At 37.0% G+C, this 21,683-nt stretch overlaps 1 protein-coding gene across 6 annotated transcripts in view; it reads right to left on the bottom strand.

The window, feature by feature from the left end:
- Positions 1-21,683, bottom strand: part of Sbno1 (strawberry notch homolog 1) — a 63,044-nt gene that overhangs the window by 14,323 nt on the left and 27,038 nt on the right. For all 6 annotated transcript variants that reach the window (XM_077796088.1, XM_026402919.2, XM_026402917.2 and 3 more), the window contains 21 exons: positions 20,535-20,668; positions 20,281-20,371; positions 18,954-19,115; positions 17,447-17,582; positions 17,128-17,233; positions 16,842-16,995; positions 16,317-16,499; positions 15,141-15,238; positions 13,439-13,590; positions 12,023-12,220; positions 11,470-11,637; positions 10,271-10,446; positions 9,725-9,856; positions 8,373-8,508; positions 7,333-7,445; positions 7,158-7,229; positions 6,453-6,552; positions 3,604-3,678; positions 2,340-2,486; positions 2,162-2,256; positions 1,976-2,068 (listed from right to left, as the gene is read on the bottom strand). In XM_077796088.1, coding sequence (XP_077652214.1) covers positions 1,976-2,068; positions 2,162-2,256; positions 2,340-2,486; positions 3,604-3,678; positions 6,453-6,552; positions 7,158-7,229; positions 7,333-7,445; positions 8,373-8,508; positions 9,725-9,856; positions 10,271-10,446; positions 11,470-11,637; positions 12,023-12,220; positions 13,439-13,590; positions 15,141-15,238; positions 16,317-16,499; positions 16,842-16,995; positions 17,128-17,233; positions 17,447-17,582; positions 18,954-19,115; positions 20,281-20,371; positions 20,535-20,668 — 2,721 coding nt within the window. The remainder of the gene's footprint in view (positions 1-1,975; positions 2,069-2,161; positions 2,257-2,339; positions 2,487-3,603; positions 3,679-6,452; positions 6,553-7,157; positions 7,230-7,332; positions 7,446-8,372; positions 8,509-9,724; positions 9,857-10,270; positions 10,447-11,469; positions 11,638-12,022; positions 12,221-13,438; positions 13,591-15,140; positions 15,239-16,316; positions 16,500-16,841; positions 16,996-17,127; positions 17,234-17,446; positions 17,583-18,953; positions 19,116-20,280; positions 20,372-20,534; positions 20,669-21,683) is intronic.

Raw genomic sequence — 21,683 nt, 5'->3', positions numbered from 1 at the left:
ACTTGAGCCCAGGAGTACAAGGTCACCCTAAGCAACAAAATATGACCACATCTTACAGAAAAGGAAAAAAACTACAAACTAGAAGCCAGATGGTTTGAGGGCTCTACTTTAAATCAGGAACCAGCAAATTAGACTTATAGACCAACTCTAGCCTGAGGTTCCTAAGTTTAAGTACAGTTCAAAAAAGGAAGGAAAGAGAGAAAAAGAAGTCAAAAAAAAAAAAAAAAAAAAAAGAATGGATATATAACATAGACCAGAGATTGCTTTCAAAACCTGACAGTTATTATCAATTGGGTCTTTTACAGAAAGGTTAAGGGAATTATGCTGCTTATGACATCATTGTATATGATTCCCTCATGCACTTATTTATTTTTGGCACTGGACATCCAACCAAGACCTTGCATATGCTAAGCACTCACTCTACCACTGAGCTACATCTCCAGCCCCACTGTAGTTGATCTCGGTCTTTACAGCTGTCACTCCATAAATAGTTCCAAAATGTGAATTTACAACCAATGGAATATTGTCCCTCCTTTTCAAAAAGAAATGAGGAGGCTCCAACACATGCCATAATATGAATAAACCTGGAAGACATTAGACTAAGGGAAATAAGTCAGACATAAAAAAGCAAGTATAGTATGATTCAATTTACATTAGGTATCTAAAATAGACAAATTCATAGAATAAGTAGAACAGTGGTGGCTGGCGTAATGGGGCATTATGGCTTAATGGTTTGAGTCTGGGATAATTAAAAGTTTTGGACAGAAGTTGGTGATGGGTTGCAAAATACTGTGACTGTAATTAATGCTACTGAAATGCATCCTTCAAAATAATTAAAATGATAGATTTATATAATATAGGTCCACATAAACAAACAAATAAATAAATAAGAATAATATAAGCCCCAATACGGGAGAAAGACAAAAAAGTAGAATATGAGAAATATTTCAAAAAATAAAATTTATAAAATTTTCTGAAATAAGATTTGAAACTACTGAAAGCATAAAACATACCTGACAATATAGTATAACTACTATATTTATTTATTTACCAGGGACTGAATCCAGGATTGCTTAACCACCAACCCACATCCCCAGCCCTTTTTTATATTTTATTAGAGACAGGGTCTCTCTGAGCTGATTAGGACCTTGCTAAATTGCTAGGTTTGATCTCACAATCCTCCTGCCTCAGCCTCCTAAGTCAATGGGATTATAGGCATGCACCACTGCATCTGGCAAAATTACTATATTTTAAAGAGAACATTCTTTGAGCATTTAGGCAAAAGAAATGAATTAAAAAAGAAAGAAAGGGGCTGGGGCTGGAGCTCATCGGTAAAATGCTCGTCTTGCATGTGTGAAGCCCAGGGTTCAATCCTCAGCACCACATAAATAAAATAAAGGCATTGTGACTACCTACAACTTTAAATAAATAAAAAAGAAGAAAGAAACAAAGAAACAAGAAAGAAAGACCAGAGCACCAGAAACTTCAAGGACAACCTTTTATCCCAGAAGAACACAGTAGCACATCTAAGATGCCAAGGGAAAAAATGTGAACCTATGACTTTGTCTATGGTAAACATGTCTCTTAAGTATAGGGGCAGAGAAAAACTGATCAGTTGGCAGCAACTCAAGGCAATATTCCCACAAGCACTTCTAAATCAGTCAAAAAACCTCCAAAAACAACAACAAAAAACCCACGAAGCATTAAGAAGATTAAAGAAGACTGTTATATTATTTTAAAAAAAGATTTGATTTACTAAGAATAAATAAAAATTATGAACTTGAGTATAGTAGTGACCCTCTAAATATATTAAGTAAAAAAGCATGTAAAACAGATAAACATACAATCACAAGAATAAACCATCACAACAGAGACAGAAACAACCATAAATGTACAAAAAAAGGGGAAGAGACAGATGCTGGCAGTAAAAAGCATCATGTATTTGAGCAGCCAAGATCCAAAGGAGACATCGTACTTGCAGTGACAAGTAAAAGCCGTCATCTGGTCCTGTCAGCTCTGCCCAAATCTTGGTTGCTTCCTCCCAAGACATTCCCCTCTCTACACTAATCTGTAAAAGAAATCACAGGATTTAAATTAAATTAGCTCTGTAAATGCCCATCACACAATCGAACACAAACATGAACACACTTTTCAAACTTACTGTATATAATTCTACATGGCCAGAAGTTGAATATCCTGGGGTCAGAAACTTCTTAACATCACTTTTCCTCACCTTTTCATCTCCAGAACCAAGATCTTAAATGAGAAAAAGGAACATGTAAATGTAAAATGAACACTGATTAGGAATACATGTGATATGTTAAAATTTCCTCACTTACCTAGGATTCCCATATCATATCTTCCATTTTTTTTGGCATTTTGCACAACTGCAGTAAGTGTGTCCGCAAAATACTGAAACAATGCATTCTGCTGATGCACCTCCATGCCCAGAATTCTATTTAAGAATTTTCCTATGTTGTTATAATCTGCAAAAAGATTATATGAACAATTTCATGCGTTCAAATGTTAATTAAAATTCTTCTTATAACCCTCTAGACAAACTTCAACTTCCACATTATTTTGCAAAGTCTTCCCTTTCAACTCTTATGCTGTCCCTACAATAGGGCTATAATTTGCCCATTTCTACCTTTAGCCATTAGCACATGTTGGCAAATTGATTTTTGGCATTTTCAACTTTGCTGAAGGAAAATTATGAACACAATTTAGCACAACTGGTTCATCAACATTAAATCTTCACTCAAGTTGGGAGCAGTGGCACATGCTTGTCAGCCAAGCTACTTAGGAGGCTGAAGCAGGTGGAATGCAAGTTCAAGGCCAGCCTGGACAACTTGTAGGACCCTATCTTTTTTTTTTTTTTTTTTGAAACTGCCTTTAAAAAAAAAAACAAAACTTATTTTTATTTTTTAGTTTTAGGTGGACTCAATATCTTCATTTTACACTTATGTGGTGCTGAGAATCAAACCCAGTGCCTCACGCATGCTAGGTGAGTGTGCTACTACTTGAGCCTCATCCCCAGCCCAAGATCCTGTCTTAAAATAACAAGGCTAGGGATACAGGTCAGGGGTAAAGTTTCCCTGGCTTGAATCCTCATCACCATAAACACATACAAAAAAACTTAGAACTAAGTTCTAAGTCCTATGAAAACCAGCGAATCTCAACCTTGTCTGGAACACTTGTAAGCTTTAGAAAACCATCTGTGCTCCACACCTGGAGCCAGTATTACTTAAAAGTTTAACAGTTGATCATACTTGCAGCCAGGTTTGAGAACTACTGCTCAGTAGGCGTAATAGACTTTTTACTTCATTTGAATAAACCACAATAGCCAAAGCACACAGAGTGGTCAATAATGATAGATTAAGAACTATTGACTAAGGCTGGGGATATGGCTCAGAGATACAGTAATCTTCCCTGGCATGTATGAGGCCCTGAGTTTGATCCCCAGCACCCAAAGACGGTGCAAAAACAAAAACAAGAACACAACTACTGACCTAAAAGCTTCCTCTCTGTTGACAAAAACAAATATACCAAAATGGACTTCACTAATTTAAGAGTTACATGCACATACAAAGTTAACAATACTACCTTTATCAAGAGTAAGAATTCCCGAACGATCTTCTACATTGATCAGGCCAACTCCTATCAGTCCTTGTCGAACATCTGTAAGAAAATAAATTTGTAAGAAGCCTAATTCAAACAATCCAACAAGCTATTACATAACTAATCTAACTAGATAAATAATTCTATGTTAAGATCCAGCCCATCCGGGCATGGTGGCACATCCCTGTAAATTCCAGCTACTGGGGATGCTGAGGTAGGAGGATTACAACTTGGAGACCAGCTTGGGCAAGTTAGCAAGATCTCATCAAAAACAAAAAGGGCTGGGGATGCTGCTTAGTGGTAGAGCACAGGCCTATCATGTGGAAGACCCTGGGTTCAATCTCCAAAGACAGAGGATGGGAAAAAATTTCAACCTATATATCTCCCACAGTTCCAAGTAGAAGAATAAAGTGATACTCACAGTCCCCAAAGGTCTTTAGCCACTCCAAAATCCTGCAGTACTCAAACTTCATACTATATTACCTTCATTCTTGTTTTTTTCTTTCCTAGGTTACTGGGGTTCAAACCCAGGACACCTTGTGCTTGCTAAGAAGGTGACTTATTGAAATGTATATACCCCTGGACCTTCATTAAAATATCTTTCCAATAGCAATACCACACAATGGAGACCTTTCTTTATGCAGCTGTCATGCACAGAATCTCAACCATTTTCCACAATCAGCAGAATATTGATCAAATAATTGTATAAATTAATAACATAATAATTCTTCTATTCAGATGTTACCATTATTGACAAAGTAATGCAAAAGGTAAATAACACATAGTCAATATGCCTTGAATTCTAATACTAAGAGGGGAGTTTATGGACTTTTTTTTTTTTTAAGTAGGAGATTGGGAGTAGAGCTCAGTGATAGAGCACATGGCTAGCATGCACAAGGCCTTGGATTCAAAGATGAGTATTGTAAAAGAAAGAAGAAAACCCAAACACCAAATACCAAAAGGAAAAAAAAAAAAGGTATATAGGTTCCAACCCAAACTTACAGAATAAGAGTATATAAGCGAAGAGGGTCAACTCTGACCCAGACTTCTCCTTTTGGGAATCACTCCAATTGGGGAAAAATCACCTATATGTAAGGATAGCTGTGTAAGTTCAGCACTGTTTCTGGTGGCAAAAAATAGGAAACCATCTGAACATAAGTAAGTGAATAAACTGTCAGATTATTATTGCTATTAGCATGTATGAGACCCTGGGTTTGCTCCCCCCCCCTTTTTTAATATTTATTTTTTAGTTTTTGGAGGACACAATATCTTTGTTTGTATGTGGTGCTGAGGATCGAACCCGGGCCGCACGCACACCAGGCGAGTGCGCTACCGCTTGAGCCACATCCCCAGCCCTGGGTTTGCTCCCTAGTACCATAAAATAAATGAACACAATAAGTAAATAAAAGAACACCCCAGCTGTTAAATAGAGAAAAGATGTGGAGTGCTGCCTCTGTTCACACCGTCAATTTCTGTGATTTCAGGGTTAAAAATTAAATGTGAGTATTAACTTGTCATTCTGGGGAGAGGGGTTACTAGAAACTGAGCCCAGGGTTGCTCTACCATTGAGCTACATCCACAGCTCCCCCTTTTTTGTACCAGGGATTGAACTCTGGGGCACTTGACCACTGAACCATATCCACAGCCCTTTTTTGTACTTTATTTAGAGACAGGGTCTGAATTGCTTAGGACCTTGCTAAGTTGCTGAGGCTGGCTTTGAACTCATGATCCTCTTGCCTCAGTCTCTAGAGCTGCTGGGATTACAGGCATACACCATCACACCCAGCTCCACAGCCCATATTTTATTTTGAGATAGGGTCTCACTAAATTGCTGAGGCTGGCCTCAAACATAAGATCCTCCCACCTCAGCAGCCTCTTGAGTAACTGAAATTATAAGATATCCATCACCATGCCCAGTTTTACTATAGTTGTTTTTCATTATTTACAATGAATAAGTGATCATTTATTAATAACAGTAATTTTGTATACTCCCTCCAATGATCAAAAAAGTGAAAGAGTGAGAAAGAGTCTCTTTTTTTGGTCACTGGAGGTCTCTGAAGGAAAATAAGAACTGAGTTAAAGCTTTGTCATTTCTTCTGTCAAAAGACAGGGATGATGACTACCCTTACTGGAAGGTCAACATAGACTATTACAGATACATATTAGTATGTCCTGATATACTGGAAAGCACTTTCTGGTGAAAAATGTCAATTCCACAATGACAACGCTTTAAGTTACCTGGTCTCTCCTTATATTTCAAAATATTTTCAGTTTTCCGAACTACTAAAATCTAAACTACTTATATAATGGGGTGAGAAAAATATAGATTTATAAATTTGGAATGAGTAATTTCCATGGTACTAGCAAGGATTTTTTTTAAGTATGAAAATTTCAAAAAAGAAGATCCTATAAGCCACATGTGCCCATTGCCTAGTTTTTACAATGATTACTATGTCCTTTCATCTACAATCCCCACAAAACCCATCCCCCAGATTATTCACCTTGAGGTTTTTTTAACATTAAAATGAAATTTTAAAAGGTATTTGGCAGAGTGATTTAATTTTTAAAAAAACTACCCTCTTCAAGTAAGTTCAGTTTTAAGACAACATGCAATAAATTCTGCCAAGAGCAAAAGCACTTTCATATGAATTAAGTTACTTATAACCAATCTGTTTATTATAAAAAGTAAAAAGTTATCTGAAGTTTATAAGTTGTGTTTAAAGAAAAATAAAAACTAAAAAATAATAAATGTTAGAACAGGTTTTAATATATTCCTATCAGTAAGTATTCTTCATGGTTATGACTTTTTTGTTATCATTATTTTTAAAAATTACCTTTAAAGAATTCTCCGGGATAGTCTGGAGGTGGTGATACCATAGGAGAGTCCAAATTTACAATGGATTTCATAACAATTTCTAAAGCATTTCTTCCATACTACAATAAAAACCAAAATATTTTAACCACTTTCAGCATTTAGGACATTTTTCAATTACATTTTAGACTGAATAAACTATTATTGTACTGAAGAATTCAAGACTAAAAGTTCTCAATTATCTATATATTTGATATGTCAGTACCTCCTACATGCTAAGCAAGTGCTCTCCACATGCCACATTGTAGGTCTATTCTGTTGCCGAGATACAGCCTATGTACACATTGTTCAATAAACAATAATTTGCTTTACTTCCAGGAACTTGCACTTGATTCATTCCTATTTATTATATTTCTATTTCCCAATAGAAGTGGAAAGATAACTATATTGCAGCAGGCTCACTAAAGATGTAACATATATTTGAAATTCCGTCTTAAAGGAAGTCATAATATAAAAGCAAAACTAAAACTGCAGACAGAGTTTTCAATTATATTTTTGGCAGTACTGGGGATTGAATCCATGCCTCACACTTGCTAGTTAAGTGTTTTACCAGTGAGCTACAGTACCAGCCCATTTTCAATTTTAAACAGTAACCTCTTTTCCTTTTGTCACTATAGACATCACACACTTCTACAAGTTTTCAAAAATACTGAATGCCAAAACATACCTTATTATCAAAGTTGAACCTGCTCAGGTCCCTGGATTCTGTTGCTCGCCTGTCTCCATGTGTAAGGGCCCCCTAGCAAAACACAAACATTTCCAATCAAAGCATGGTTAGCCCCCTTACTACAAGACAGGTAACAGAGACCATCTTTTACACACTAGACTACTCAAAAACTTACCAAACTCTCAAGTCTTTTAGCAACAATAGATGCAAATCTTTGTTCTCCCGCCAACTCAGAAATCAAAAAGACGTACTCGGGAGCAGTGACTTGGTTTGATCTATGAGTTCTTCCTGTAACAACATTTTCTTAGATGTCAATGATTACGTTCAGTAGAGACAGATACTCTGAGATGTTTTCCTAGCATTTAAAATTAAGCTTATACTGAATAACCCATAAGAGGAAAACAAAGAAATTTTTAATATTTTCCATAGCTACCCAAAAGTATACAGGTGAAAATATTGACAAAAGAAAGAATACTCAGAGGAATACTCCCCCTTATGAGGAAACAGAGCCTTTTGTGAGACTTAAATACCCAAAATATTATTATTGCTTAGTTTTGGGTAACCATAATGTTGCTAATATGCGGGCACTTTGGAGTCTGCCAAAATTGTTGATATTAAATTACCATGTGTCAAGAATATGAAAATGAAAAGCACTAATGATGTATCATCAGTGGAGCCCCTGAGGACTGAAAAAGGGACATGGAAGAAAGAGATGTTGTAACACAAACCCCATAAATCCTACAGGTCCAAAATGAAGATACTTGTAAGAAGCCCCATTCTTGGATAAAATGCCAGAAAGTCCATGAAGTCTCCCATATATATATCTATCTATCTATTGGGGGGGGGGGCTGGCTGGCTTTGTATGCCACGGATTGAAGGGGTATTTTACCACTGAGCGACATCCCCAGTGCTTTTTAATACATTATTTATTTAGGGAGAGGTTCTCACTGAATTGCCTAGGCCTCACTAAGTTGCTAAGGATGGCTTTGAACTCATGATCGTCCTGTCTTAGCCTCTGGACCCACTGGGATTACAGGCATGCACCACCATGCCCAGCAGACAGTTTTAAAAACAGAAAACAATTCATGTCATAATGTATATACAATATACCTTAAATGCAAAATCTAAGATTTCAAGTTCTAAAATTGTATGTATGTACACACTTGCCCTATGATTCCCAGGACCCACCTGGTAAAATTCAGTGTAAGAACTCACCAAATTGTTGAATTGCTCTATCAGCACTCCATGGTAACTCCAAAGTCATATGAACTCTTCGCCTTTGATTTTTGGCTCTCCGATCTGCTTGTAATGAAATACCTGAGCTAGCAGCTTCTGAGATGATAGCAATATTCTATATTAAATATAAGAGAAAAAAATCACTTTTGTACACAAACAGGGCAGGCCCTAATTAAATACTATTTTCTGCCTTTCTCAATAATAGGACTCCCAGTTTAGCTGGATACATGAATGCCTAGCTAGAATCATGATCAGCTATCCAAGTCTCCCTTATGGCTACAAGTGGGCATGTAACCAGTGGGATGTAGATGGTAAGGTAAGTACAACATCCTAAAACGTGTTTAAATGTGGGGGACAAGCTGGGCATAGTGGTACAGGCCTGTAATCCCAATAACTTCAGAGGCTGGGGCAGGAGGACAGCAAGTCTTCTCTTTGGCAATACTGGAGACTGAACCCAGTGGCGGTCTTCCATGGACCTATACATGGCCAGGTCTTTTTACTTTGAGGCAGGGTCTTAGCTGCAGAGTCCTGGAACTTGTGATACTCCAGTCTTAGCCACCTGGGATTACAGGTGTGCAGTACCATGACTGCCTTTTATTTTTAGAAAACAAGTTTAGGGGGCTGGGATTGTGGCTCAGCGATAGAGTGCTCCCCTAGCACAGGCGGGACCCGGGTTCGATCCTCAGCACCACATTATAAATAAATAAATAAATAAATAAATAAATAAATACATACATACATACATACATGCATGCATGCATGTGTTGTGTTGGGGGAGACAACTTTAGGACAGAAGTTACATGCCTCTTATTCTTTTTTTGGTAAATAACTGGGACTATTTTACGTGTTTTTATTATCATTTAATCATAAATTGAATACAATGAACCGGATATGGTTCTTGATAGTTTTGGGGTTTTTCTTTTTTAATGCACTCTTGTGGATTCAATCCAGGGCCTTAAATATGCAAGGCAAACACTCTGGCACTGAGTTACACATCCTCAGCTCCTCTTTTATTTTTACATAAGGTTTCACTAATGTGCCCAGGCTGATCTACAATTTCTTGCCTCAGCCTACCAAGCAGCTGGCATTACAGGTGATAAATGTGAACCACCACACTAGGCATAGTTTTATAACATTTTTAAAAAACAACTGTGAGGATGAAGGTCATAGCAAAGTGATAGAACACTTGCCTAGCATGAACAAGGCCACGGGGTCAATCCACAGAACCACATGGATTTGCGCACAAAATAGGGAAAAAAGCCCTAAAGCTTAACATATGGGAATTCTTCCTTTCCCTTTTTTATAAATAAAAGCATCTAAGAAAAACATACCTTATCTCCATCCATAAATCTTTGTTTTTCTGTGATATTTAGTATTTCCACAGGCACATCAAGTTCAGATCTTGACTCATAAGATATGCTTCCATCGTCATTGCTCACAACCCGCCCCTTGCGGCCAGTCATCTGAGAAAAATGAAGACATTACAACAATGGTACTTGACACTGGGGCATGCAACTCAGCAGCTCCTTCATTAAAGAAATTTAGGTAGCAGAAATAGAAAATACTGCAACATAGTCCCTGAGAAAAACTGACACATGGCCACCATCACAAGGACTCTAAGACAAGTGTAGCAATCACTGAGACTCAGGGCTCCAGACACACTTGTATACTGGAGACAAGACTTCATCAGCTCCAGGACAACTAGAGTAGAATGAATGTTCTAAGAGTTACCAGAGGAAACCAGACAGATTATGATGTGGTGATACCCATGCCACAAGGTCACTCCATAGGGCTTAAATACCACTCAGTTATAACTTTTAAAAGTGGCTACATTGTTACCAAAAAGACATAGCTCTAATAAAGTCCCACACATTTACCTCAGCAACATTCTCTGGACCACCAAGCTCATCAATAAGTTCATCCAGAGTATTAGGTGGCAGGTCTTCAGCAAGCTTTTCCAATTTATCCAGTAGGTCTTTCTTCATCTGTTGGGCCCTTTCCACAGCGTCCTGACTTGTTATGAGGCTACTGTTACTGTTGGTGTTACTATTAGCTAGATTTAAAAGAATATTTTTTAAAAAAAATCAATACAAAGTTTAAAAACTTGTTTCATTTAAAAGTAAATTTTGGGGGCTGGGGTTGTGGCTCAGAGGCGTGCACCACTTGGTTTGATCCTTAGCACCTCAGTCAATCAATCAATCAATAAACTGAAAGTCCAACAAGTGAAAAAATATATATAAAGACTACACACTCACAGAGAAGAAAACCATATTTAAAGATGGGTGTGTTGACCCATGACTATAATCCCAGTGGCTCAGGAGGATTTCAAGTTTGAGGCCAGCCTGGGCAACTTTGCCAGACCCTGTCTCAAAATAGAAAATAGAGGCTGGGGTTGTGCCTCAGTGGTAAAGTGCTTGCCTGGCATATGTGAGGTGCTGGGTTCAACCCTTAGCACCACATAAAAATATGAATAAAGGTATTATGTCCAACTACAACTAAGAAGAGGGGGAGAGGGTGACAAAGCTCAGTGGTAGAGCACCTAAAGAGTTCAGTCCATTGTACCATAAAAAAGCATATTTTAGTCAGGCACAGTGGCATACTCCTATAATCCCAACAATGGGGAGGATGAGTCAACAGGGTGGCAAGATCAAGGGCATCCTTGGTAACTTTGTGAGACCATCTCAAAACAAAAAATAAAGAGAGCATTGGGGTTATAGCTTGCATGTATGAGGCACTGGATTCGATTCTTCTTTTTTATTCGTAATATTTATTTTTTAGTTTTCGCAAACACAACATCTTTGTTTGTATGTGGTGCTGAGGATTGAACCTGGGCCGCACTCATGCCAGGCGAGCACACTACCGCTTGAGCCACATCCCCAGCCCCTGGATTCGATTCTTACGCAACATATAAGTAAAATAAAAGTCCACTGACAACAACAACAAAAAACATTAAAATATTACAGGGCTGGGGATAACAACTCAGTGGTAGAGTTCCCTGACTTCAATCCCTACTGTCACAATAAATATATTACATATATTACAGATAAAGCACATAAGCACATTTCTACAAAGATACCTGGTGTACTGTTAGGAGCAGGTGAGATAACTGGTGTAGATGAAAAACTAGGTCGTTTTGATCCAAGACCTGATGCTAATAAGGCACTTTGAATAGAATCTGGATCTATACTCTTCTTCTTTTTTTTATCTTTGTTTTTTTTGTGATCTTTTCTGATTAACCAGGGATCTGAAAGTCAAGAAAAGATGTCAAATCATCTGTTGAACACATAATACTTAAAGAAGACAACCCTTAACCTTTGAATATTTTTATATTGTGAACTGATACTTCTGAGTCGTCATCAACTACAATGTCCAGTACAACCTTGCCATATAACACAGGCACCATCCCACATTTTGAGGTTCAATTAAAACAACTGCTCAAAACAGATTATCATCTGCCATAAATGAGGTTCAAACCTCCAAAGACAGATAAGCTAGGAGCTTTCCACCATGCAAAGGTTAGGACTATGTGACCATTTGCACTACCCAGAAAAAAAGATGCTAATATTCCATTGTCTAATACCCTGGAGCATAATATCCTTCATTCACACCCAATACACAGAAAAACTTACCATCTTCATCATCCTCACTAGACTCATCTCTAAACGGATTGAAATCATCATCATCTCCAGAGCTCATGTTTTTAGAGCTCTCATAGTCACTTTCTTCATTGTCAGAGGCATCGGACTCACTTCCACTGTCATCAGAACTGCTACCAGTAAGGCCACCAACTTTTCGTGCTTTTTTGGCTTCTCGAGCTATTTCTTCACCTACTCTCAAGACCCAAAAAAAGATAGTTAGCCAAAATACGTTTTTAAAGACCAGGACATCACACTTAGGTCATGAGTTAATTCAAATGAGAAGCACAGAAGGAAAACATTTAGGAAAATATATAATTACAAAGAAAACTCGCAATCAAATGCTAACCTTTTGGACTCCCCTAACAACTCAGGTTATATTCAATCACTCTTGAGAAAAAAATCAGATATCCAAGAACATACTCCAGACCTGCTTACAAAGTGCACATATTTCAAAACAAATTCAGGACAAAAGACTTAAGACGGAATCTCTGGGCCAAACACAATTTCATTGTGTAACAGGTTGTGGGAAGAGCCCAAATAATAAATACAGGTTCATGGTCATAGAATACATATAAAGTAATCAATTTATAAATTCTCATTTTTAAAGGTAAACAAGCTGTTGTTCTGAACTATTTTACTTATTATTTTAGTTGTGAGGACTCAACCCAGGGGTACTTTACCAATGAACCACATCCCCAACCCTTTTTTGCTTTTGAGACAGCCATTTCACCAGCTGCTTAGAGTTTCTCTAAGTTGCTGACACTGGCCTTGAACTTACTATCCCTGCTTCAGCCTCCTGCGTACCTGGGATTACAGGCATTTACAATGAAACCCTGCCCAAATCCTTCATTTTTCATTTTGCAAAAAGGTTTGGTAACTTGCTGAGGCTGACCTTCAAATTGCAATCCTCTTGTCTCAGCCTCCCAAGCCACTGGAATTACAGGTATGCACCACCATGCCCAGCCTAAAGGCTCTTTGAATTCCTCACCCAACTCTATTTATTAAAAAGCAGTTCTAAAAATTGAAAGTCCCAGATTTTGGTCCACATGGCATTGTTCATTAGCCATGTGAAGCTGGAACATTCCTGAACCTATTTATCTTTTTGTGTTTTTGTTTTCCTGTCTATAAAAACTAAAAAAGCAAAATCTAATTTCCTACGCCCTCTGGTGGGTTAAATAACATAATATATGGCCAAATGCTTGACCACAGCATGTAGCACCTGTCAACTGTTCAAGATCTAAATTAAAACACGGTATAGTTTTGCACTCAATACTACAGAAGCACAACAGTGAAAACTGACCACCTCTTGCCAGTGTGAGGACAGTAGTTCACTCATAAAACAAAGTTGTTTCAAAATATTTAAATTTAAGTTCTTTCAACATTAACTATTTAAGGAAAAGCACTCACCTTTCCGCTTCTTTACTTTACTTTCTTTACAAGGACTATCTCTGGGTGAGCTGTTATTACTTGGAGCTGTCAGATCAATTCCCAGCAGACTATAAAGTTTCTTTCTATCTGGAGCAGGGAAGTGTTTTTCAATGAGTGACTGTAGAACTCCTCTGTAGGAAAGAAAATAATTTATTACATGTAAAGTCCTACTAAATATATTTCTATGAAAAAATACACTTTGCTCAATCTTACAAAACACAACCCAGTTCAAACAATTTCTAATTTTCTAGGTCAAATCTGTACAATTATTATACTGCACACAAAATCACATAAGCAAATTTCATATGTCCTCATAGCTACACTATAAAGTAAAAGACATGGGTATAGTAGAACACAACTGTAGTCCTACTACCTGGAGGCATGGCAGGAGGATCATTTGAGCCAAGACCAGCCTGGGCAAAATAGCAAGACCCTGTCTGGGAAAAGGAGAAAACAACAACAACAAACAAACCCCCAAACCAGCTACTCAGGACAATCCCAGACTGGGCAACAAAGTGACCCAGTATCTGCGAGGCCCTGGATTTACTTCCTGGTGCCACAAAATAAACACAATCAAATTCATTATTTGGGTGGAGGGGAGCCCAAGGTGTAGTGGCAGATACCCTTTAATATTAGTGACTTGAGAGGCTAATGCAGAGGTATCACAAGTTCAAGGTCAACCTCAGCAACTTAGCAAAACCCTGTTTCTAAAACACAAGTGAATAATAAAATGGCTAGGATGTAGCTCAATGGTAGATAGCCAGAATTTAATTCATATTACTACAGGAAAATATAAACTTGATAATATTTTAACTCAATATAGCACTTCAATGTTTAATAAGATGTTTTATATTTTTTTCCTCAGGAAGCCTTTGAATTCTGGTGTGTATTTTACTAAATCTGGAATGGTCATTTCAACTGCTCAATAGCCACATGTGACAGGTGGCAGTTCTAGGTAGTTAAATACAGAAAAATACAAATTTTGCTAAGCTGTTCTCAGTTGTATTTATCTGTATTCCCAAAGGCAAGAAAGAGTATAAAGATTATATACTAATTTTATTATCAGAATATTTTTAAGATTTTGGAAGATCTCAGGTCTATTTTTTTTTTTTAGGTATGGGGATATATGGGGGGTTCTGTGGATTTAATCAAGGGGCACTATACTCCTGAGCCTCACCCCCCCACACCCCTTTTGAAATAGGTTCTCACACTATGTTGCCCAGGTTGCTTTGTATTTGCAATCCTCCTGCCTCAGGCTCCCAGGTTGCTGGGATTACAGGCACACACCAACATGTCCAGAATATTTTCCATATTTTCTAGCATATCTTATAATGGGGCTGACTACAGTTACTATTCTTCTGCGAAATAAAAAATACATAAAGCTTAACTGAAACCCAATCACATTGTCACATATTTCTAAGATGTACAACACAAAAATTAAGTTCTTCTGTTAGTTCACATATTATGTGTAATACTGGCAAAATGCTTAACATTTCAGGATCATGAGATTTTTATATTATTAATTCCCAAAAGACATTGCAATATAAACAAGGACAGAATTGCAAAAACCCAGAAGGGTAAACTTTTGAAAATATAAGTGAACAAAAAATTCTGCCTCAAGGAAATGCCAACATTTGAACTAATCTAAGTAAAAACCCAAGAAGAAAACCAAAAATGTTACTTGGCAGTTGAAACAAAATCATTCAATTCTCCTCCGCCCTCTTCCAAGGCTTCTAAAGTCCTAGCTTCTCCTGTGGACTGCAGACCAATTACGACGCACTGGAGAAAAGAAAATGCATTTATTATAAGTGTATTTAATATAAATAAAAATATACTTATGGTTTCTTATGAAGACATATTTTCAAATAGTGAAAACTTGTTGAAAAAGAGTCAAAGAATGGGCCTGTAATTCCAGCAGCTCAGGAGGTACAGGCAGGAGGATTGTAAGTTCAAAGCCAGCCTCAGCAACAGCAGGAAGCTAAGCAACTCAGTGAGACCCTGTCTCTAAATAAAATATAAAACAGGGTTGGGGATGTGGCTCTGGGGTTATGTGTCCTTGAATTCAAAATGTTCATAGAATGACACTTTTAATGTAAAAAATGTTTGATTCATTACATATATTTGAGATATACTATATCTCAAAAACTCAGGAAATAGATTATAAATAGGAAGCATGATTACTATTCCTGCCTTTAGGGAGTTTACAGCTCTTGTGTTTTAAGTAGACACTATATTCATCAAGGGTTAGGGTTGTGGCTTAGTGGTAGAGCACTTGCCTTGCATGTATAAGGCACTGGGTTCAATTCTCAGCACCTCATATAAACAAAATAAAGGCATTCTGTCCATCTACAACTACAAAAAAAATTTTTTTTTTTTTTTAAAAAGGCTAGCGATGTAGGGCTGGGCTGTGGCTCAGCAGTAGACTACTTGCCTAGCATGTGCGAGACCCTGGGTTCAATCCTCAGAACTATATAAAAATAAATAAATAAAATGAAGATATTAAAAAAAGGGGGACCACGATGCAGCTCAGTAATTAAGTGTCCTACTTTCAATCCCCCATGAAAGTAAAGAAAGGAAAAAAAAAAAAAAAAACAGTTTAAGGAGATACACATCCCCAGATCATTAGCAGTGACAGGTAGGGATGGCAGACATAGAATTATTTATTATATCATATACTGAACTATCTAAAGAATTTTCTAAACAGATACTGGTTTTATGGTTTTAAAAATGTATGTTTATAAGTTTTAATACATTAATATATTTGCAACTATTCTTTAGAAGATACAACTCACAAGTAGAAAAAAACACCCACAAAACTAACAACTTAAGGAAAACCAATAAGTCTTCCCCAACTTACTTTTCCATTCTTGATTTCCTCCCGAGCTAGTTGCACAACCCTTTTAACTTTGGATGCTATGCACAAGTATTTGAAAAACCTCTGGTGAGCGGACCAGAACTGACCCCACATGGACTTCTTCATTCGTTGTTCAGCATCAATCAGATCTGCAGCTTGCTGAAACCGCTCTCTGGCAATGACCCACTGAAGATACAGAATCAACATTTTACATATTTCATCTATGAAAACAGCTATATAATGCAGTTATTCAATCTTCAGTAACTTGGAATCAAAATTTCTTAATACATAATGCAGTTTTCTTACAGGATATAGCTACATTATAATTTCAAAATTTATGTAACCGAAATAAATGGAAAACCTGGAAAATTTGGGAAATGATGACTTGGGTAAATAGCCTGTCATAATATTTATTTGTTGTTTCCCAGCGAAATGGTTTCTTGTGGGCTGAGACACTACAATGGACAAACCTAACAGAAGTCTTATCAATAACATTAAAAGCATCAGAAATTAAGAAACATTTCTCACCAGCTTGACTGCTTTGTTGTACATTTTAACATAGCTCTGAGAAAGAAGAACTTCCTCAATTTTGAAGGTCACTCCAGTAAAGCTCAGCTGTCGTGCAATGTACATTCCTCTAAGCTTCATATCCATGGCAACAATTTCCATGGCACCAACCCCTCTGAATAAAATTAAAACACACAGTAACTATCAGTAAATAAATTAGGACTTAACATACAGTGATGGGGTTTTAGCAGTAACACATCTATTAAAGATTCCTAGTAGGAAAAGTATGTGCCATAAACCGTATTACCTGCGTTCCACTGCTTGAATAAAATCACTGAATTCTCTAAATGGAGTTCCCTCACCCCATATTCCAAGACGGTTCATGTAGGCCATGTTGCGCGGTTCAGAAGCACCTGGAAAACCCCGAATTTATTAGAACTGCAAAAATGGCATATACCTATCTCTTTTTTTTTTTAAACAAAGTTGGTGTTATTTTATTTGGGCCTTTTTTATTTTGTTCATTTATATGAATCGAACTCTGTGCCTTGCATATACTAGGCAAGTTGTTCTACCACTGAACTACAACCCCAGCCCAACTTATCTCTTTACATTAGAAAACTACTTACCAGTGGCACTAGCATAAACAACTCTGGCTTTTGGCAATTTGTTCTGAAGCTCTAGAACTGCTAAGCCTGTCTTGGTTGGCTTTGAAGAACCAACAGGACAAAGGTTTTTTGCTTTATGACATTCATCAAACACTATCTATTAGGAACAAATTAAGGAACATATCACATTAATATTAAATGCCTATGAATTTTCAGCAAAAATTAACTTTTCTTTGATGTCTTCTGGTTTTCTTTTCAAGATTACAGGCGTGGGCTGAGGATATGGCTCAAGCGGTAGTGCGCTCGCCTGGCATGCGTGCAGCCCGGGTTTGATCCTCAGCACCACATACAAAGATGTTGTGTCCGCCGAAACTAAAAAAATAAATATTAAAAAAAAAAAAAATTCTCTCTCTCCCCCACCTCTTCAAAAAAAAAAATAAATAAAAAAAAAATGTGGTGAGCCAGCACATCATTAAAAAAAAAAAAGATTACAGGCGCATAGGAAGTGCTTCTCCTCTATTTCATCCCCCTCCCTCCCAGGCTCTGAGGAATCCACTGAATTTGGTATTTATCTTAACCACTGTGTATGTGAACAGTACTAAGAATTAAACCTATGAACACTTTACTACTGAGCTACATCCCCAGTCTTTTTAAATTTTAAGACAGGGCTAAGGCAGGTCCAAAATTGCATTGCTCTTGTATAAGCCTCCAGAATCACTGGGACTACAGGAATACACCAAGCTGTCCAGCTATTTTTTAAAATCCTGAGACAGGGTATGGCTAAATCACCCAGCTGTGCAAGGACTTGTAGTCCTCCTGCCTCAGCCTCCCAAGCTGGAATTCCAGGCAAATGGCGCAGTGCCCGTACAGATATTTAAGTTCTTAATTAGAATGAAAAAAAAAAAAAACCTGCTGCAAGAGAGATATTTTGGTAAAAACTATGTACTTAGAAGAATAATTGGCAACTAATTTAACCAGCACTTTAATTTAACCAGGACACTTTATGTCTCTCATGCACGATGATATAAAATGTGCTATGAACAAATACATTTTGAAAAAAATATTCTCAGGCACTAAATGTTTAAATATGCAATATAAACCCCCAAATAAGTTAACAGGGGGCTGGGGATGTGGCTCAAGCGGTAGCTCGCTCGCCTGGCATGCGTGCGGCCCAGGTTTGATCCTCAGCACCACATACAAACAAGGATGTTGTGACCTCTGAAAACTAAAAAATAAATAATAAAAAATTCTCTCTCCCCCTCTCTCTCACACACTCTCTCTTAAAAAAAAAAAAAAAAGGTTAACAGAATAATTCAGAATTCCCCTATATATAAACACTTCCCAAAACCAGGAGTTTAAATATTGATGCACTATCTGACAGATTTTCCAGGTGCCTTAGACTCTAATCATTAAAGTGCTCATTTTCAAAAATTATTAAACTGAGCATTCTACCTTTGTGAAGGTACTTCCTTACAAATCTTTGTGCAATTAAGAAATATAAAATAAATACAACTGTCATAAAGGATACCACTCCATCGAAGTCATCACCGCACCAATGCAGAAGTTGTTTTAACCTAGTTTTATATTTACCACCAGATTGGCTTTCACCAATAAGGGAAGAATAGGTAGCAAAAATAACACCCTTTTTCACACTCCCATTATGTTTGGAAGAAATTTTTCCATATTTAAACTAAAAAAAAAAAAGAAAAGAGAGAGAGAGAAGAATGTGATTAGCATAACTTTCTCTTGGAAACATTTATCCCATCCCAACCTCTTCACCTGGTAGGCTAAAGACAAGTACAGAAAAATCAAACTACCACTTAAGACAATATGCAAAATTTCTTGTGTGTACACACACACTTTTTGGTACAGGATTTACTTTTCAAAGTCTCAAGAAAATCTATCACCAAAAAATGAAAACCAAACTCCCCTAAGAAAAAGGTACAATACTTACTCCACAAATATTTATTGTAGACTGATTATATGGCAGGCACCGTTATTTAAGTTCTAAGAGTATGGATTTATGAGTAATAGTTAATATGCTCTTACTCATCTATACTGCTCAAAAATAAAAACCATTTTTAGATGCCAGCTACGTGTCTTTAAATTGTTTGTAGTCAAAACAGTGTTTTTAACTGCCCATCAATTCATTATTCAGATCCCTTGTTCATCAGTGACTTGCTTATTGGAAAGGCAACAGCAAAAAATGAACCAATTTAGGACTCACTGGGAAAGTAGACTTACATGTACTTTTTCTTTTTTTTTAATTGCACTCTACCACCGTGCCACAACCCCAGCCCCAACATGTACTTATTTTTAAGGACAATCGGGAGTCATTTGAAGGAACTATGTCTGTCACATGTACCTTTACAAGTAAAAGATGCACAGAATGTTAATAAAGCTTTCCTAAATGAACAATAAGGTTCTAATCAAATTAAAATTTGCTTTAGACACCAACATCCATTTTCTTGCAGACACGCAAGTCCATTAGCTGGACAAATACTGAAAACAGTCTCCAAGCCAATTTCCTACATCCACTACAGGGGATTCGGTGACCTAAAATGACAGGCACAACTACCTTTCTACACTACCCTTATAGCCATAAAAAATTACTCTAGAAACTAACACTGAAGACCTAGAGGCTAAATGCTAATACAGCTGAGAACTTGCCTATTTTGCTTGCTACTATATGACAAAGAGTCAAACCCTCAAAGAGCAGCTGGCACTCACTACGCTTTCTATGGAACAGCTCATTTAATCCTCAGCAACTGTGGAAAGAGTAGAAACTGTTACTCCCATCTCAAAGAGGCGTCAACACTTTACTAAATTTCCAACTGAACAGGAAACTTTCATACCTTATTTAATGAATGAACCAAAATGTTTTTTGCTCCAATATCCCTCAAATCTCTTTCAGCATCATACTTTAAGTCATTTGAAACACTAAACCTGTTTTAAAGAAAAAAAAAAATTAAATTCAAATCACATCATTCTAGAATTCAGGAATAAAGCCAGGTTTTGACACTTCAAAAGACCTACACACTAAAACCCATCTCTATATGAAGTTAATTATTCAGAAATGAGAGCTACTGAAGACAAACCAAACTCTTACCATAATGCTCTTTTTCTACTCAACAAGTAATTTTCATAGATGATTCCTGCTATCGTCCTGCCTTTTCCCACACCTGCACCATCACCTATTAAGAAGCCGGCTCGATCTCCATTAGGTAGGAATGTTTCATGTTGCTGAAAAAAAATGGCTGGAGTTTAATCCTATATACGTGTATGTTTTTTTTAAAATTTTATTTATTTATTTATTTTATGTGGTGCTGAGAAATACACGTGTGCATTTTTAAAATGATTTTACTTATTTGTTTTCAGTGGTGCTGAGGATGTAGCCCAGTGTCACACACATGATAGGCAAGTATTCTACCACTGAGCTATAACCTGAGCCCCAATCCTATATATATTTTTATCTTTCATATATGGTTTAAAAAACATACTGACTTCACCTATTTTTACATGAATTACAAAGGGTTTAGTACTTCAAGGTAAATACTCTTTACAGACTTATCACATTTTCTTCTCTTATTTTCCCAGTCATCAAAAACTCAGACTACAAAATGGTGAGAAATCCTCCATACCCCTTTCAACATTTACATACTCAAATGTAAACTTCTATGTCACATGTGATTTGGGGTGTGTATCAGCTATGTAAGTGATTAATTTCAGAGAAATAAAAAATGTCTAAAATCCTTTCAACACTGGTGTTTAACTCTAGGTCACATAGCTTTCAAGGCCTATTGAATATGCCTTGAAATGTGGTCACATATATTTACTCCATCATCCACAACAGTAGGAGCAGTCTATCTTTCCAGCTTTGGGTGGTAACAAATATCCACACATATGTATTTTTATTTTTGGTACTGGGGATTGAGCCCAGAAATGCTTTACTACTAAATTATATTTTTAATTTAAGACAAGTTCTCAATTGCCAGCGCAGGTCTTAAACTTGTAAACCTCTTGCCTCACACAGTGATTACCAGCATGGGCCATTGTGCTTGGCTTTTTTTGTTTGTTTTTGAGGTACTGGAACCCAGGGATGCTCTACCACAAAGCTACATCCCCAGTCCTTTTACTCCCAGCGACTCAGGAGGCAGAGGCAGGAAGATCACAAGTATAAGGCCAGTCTCGGCAAACTTGATATGACCCTGTCTCAAAAAAAAAACTTAAAAAAAAAAAAAAAAAAAAAAAAAAAACA

This window comes from Urocitellus parryii, chromosome 3 (genome assembly GCF_045843805.1).
Source record: "Urocitellus parryii isolate mUroPar1 chromosome 3, mUroPar1.hap1, whole genome shotgun sequence".
Classification (NCBI taxonomy): Eukaryota; Metazoa; Chordata; class Mammalia; order Rodentia; family Sciuridae; genus Urocitellus; species Urocitellus parryii.
This window is presented reverse-complemented; position numbering and strand designations above follow the sequence as displayed.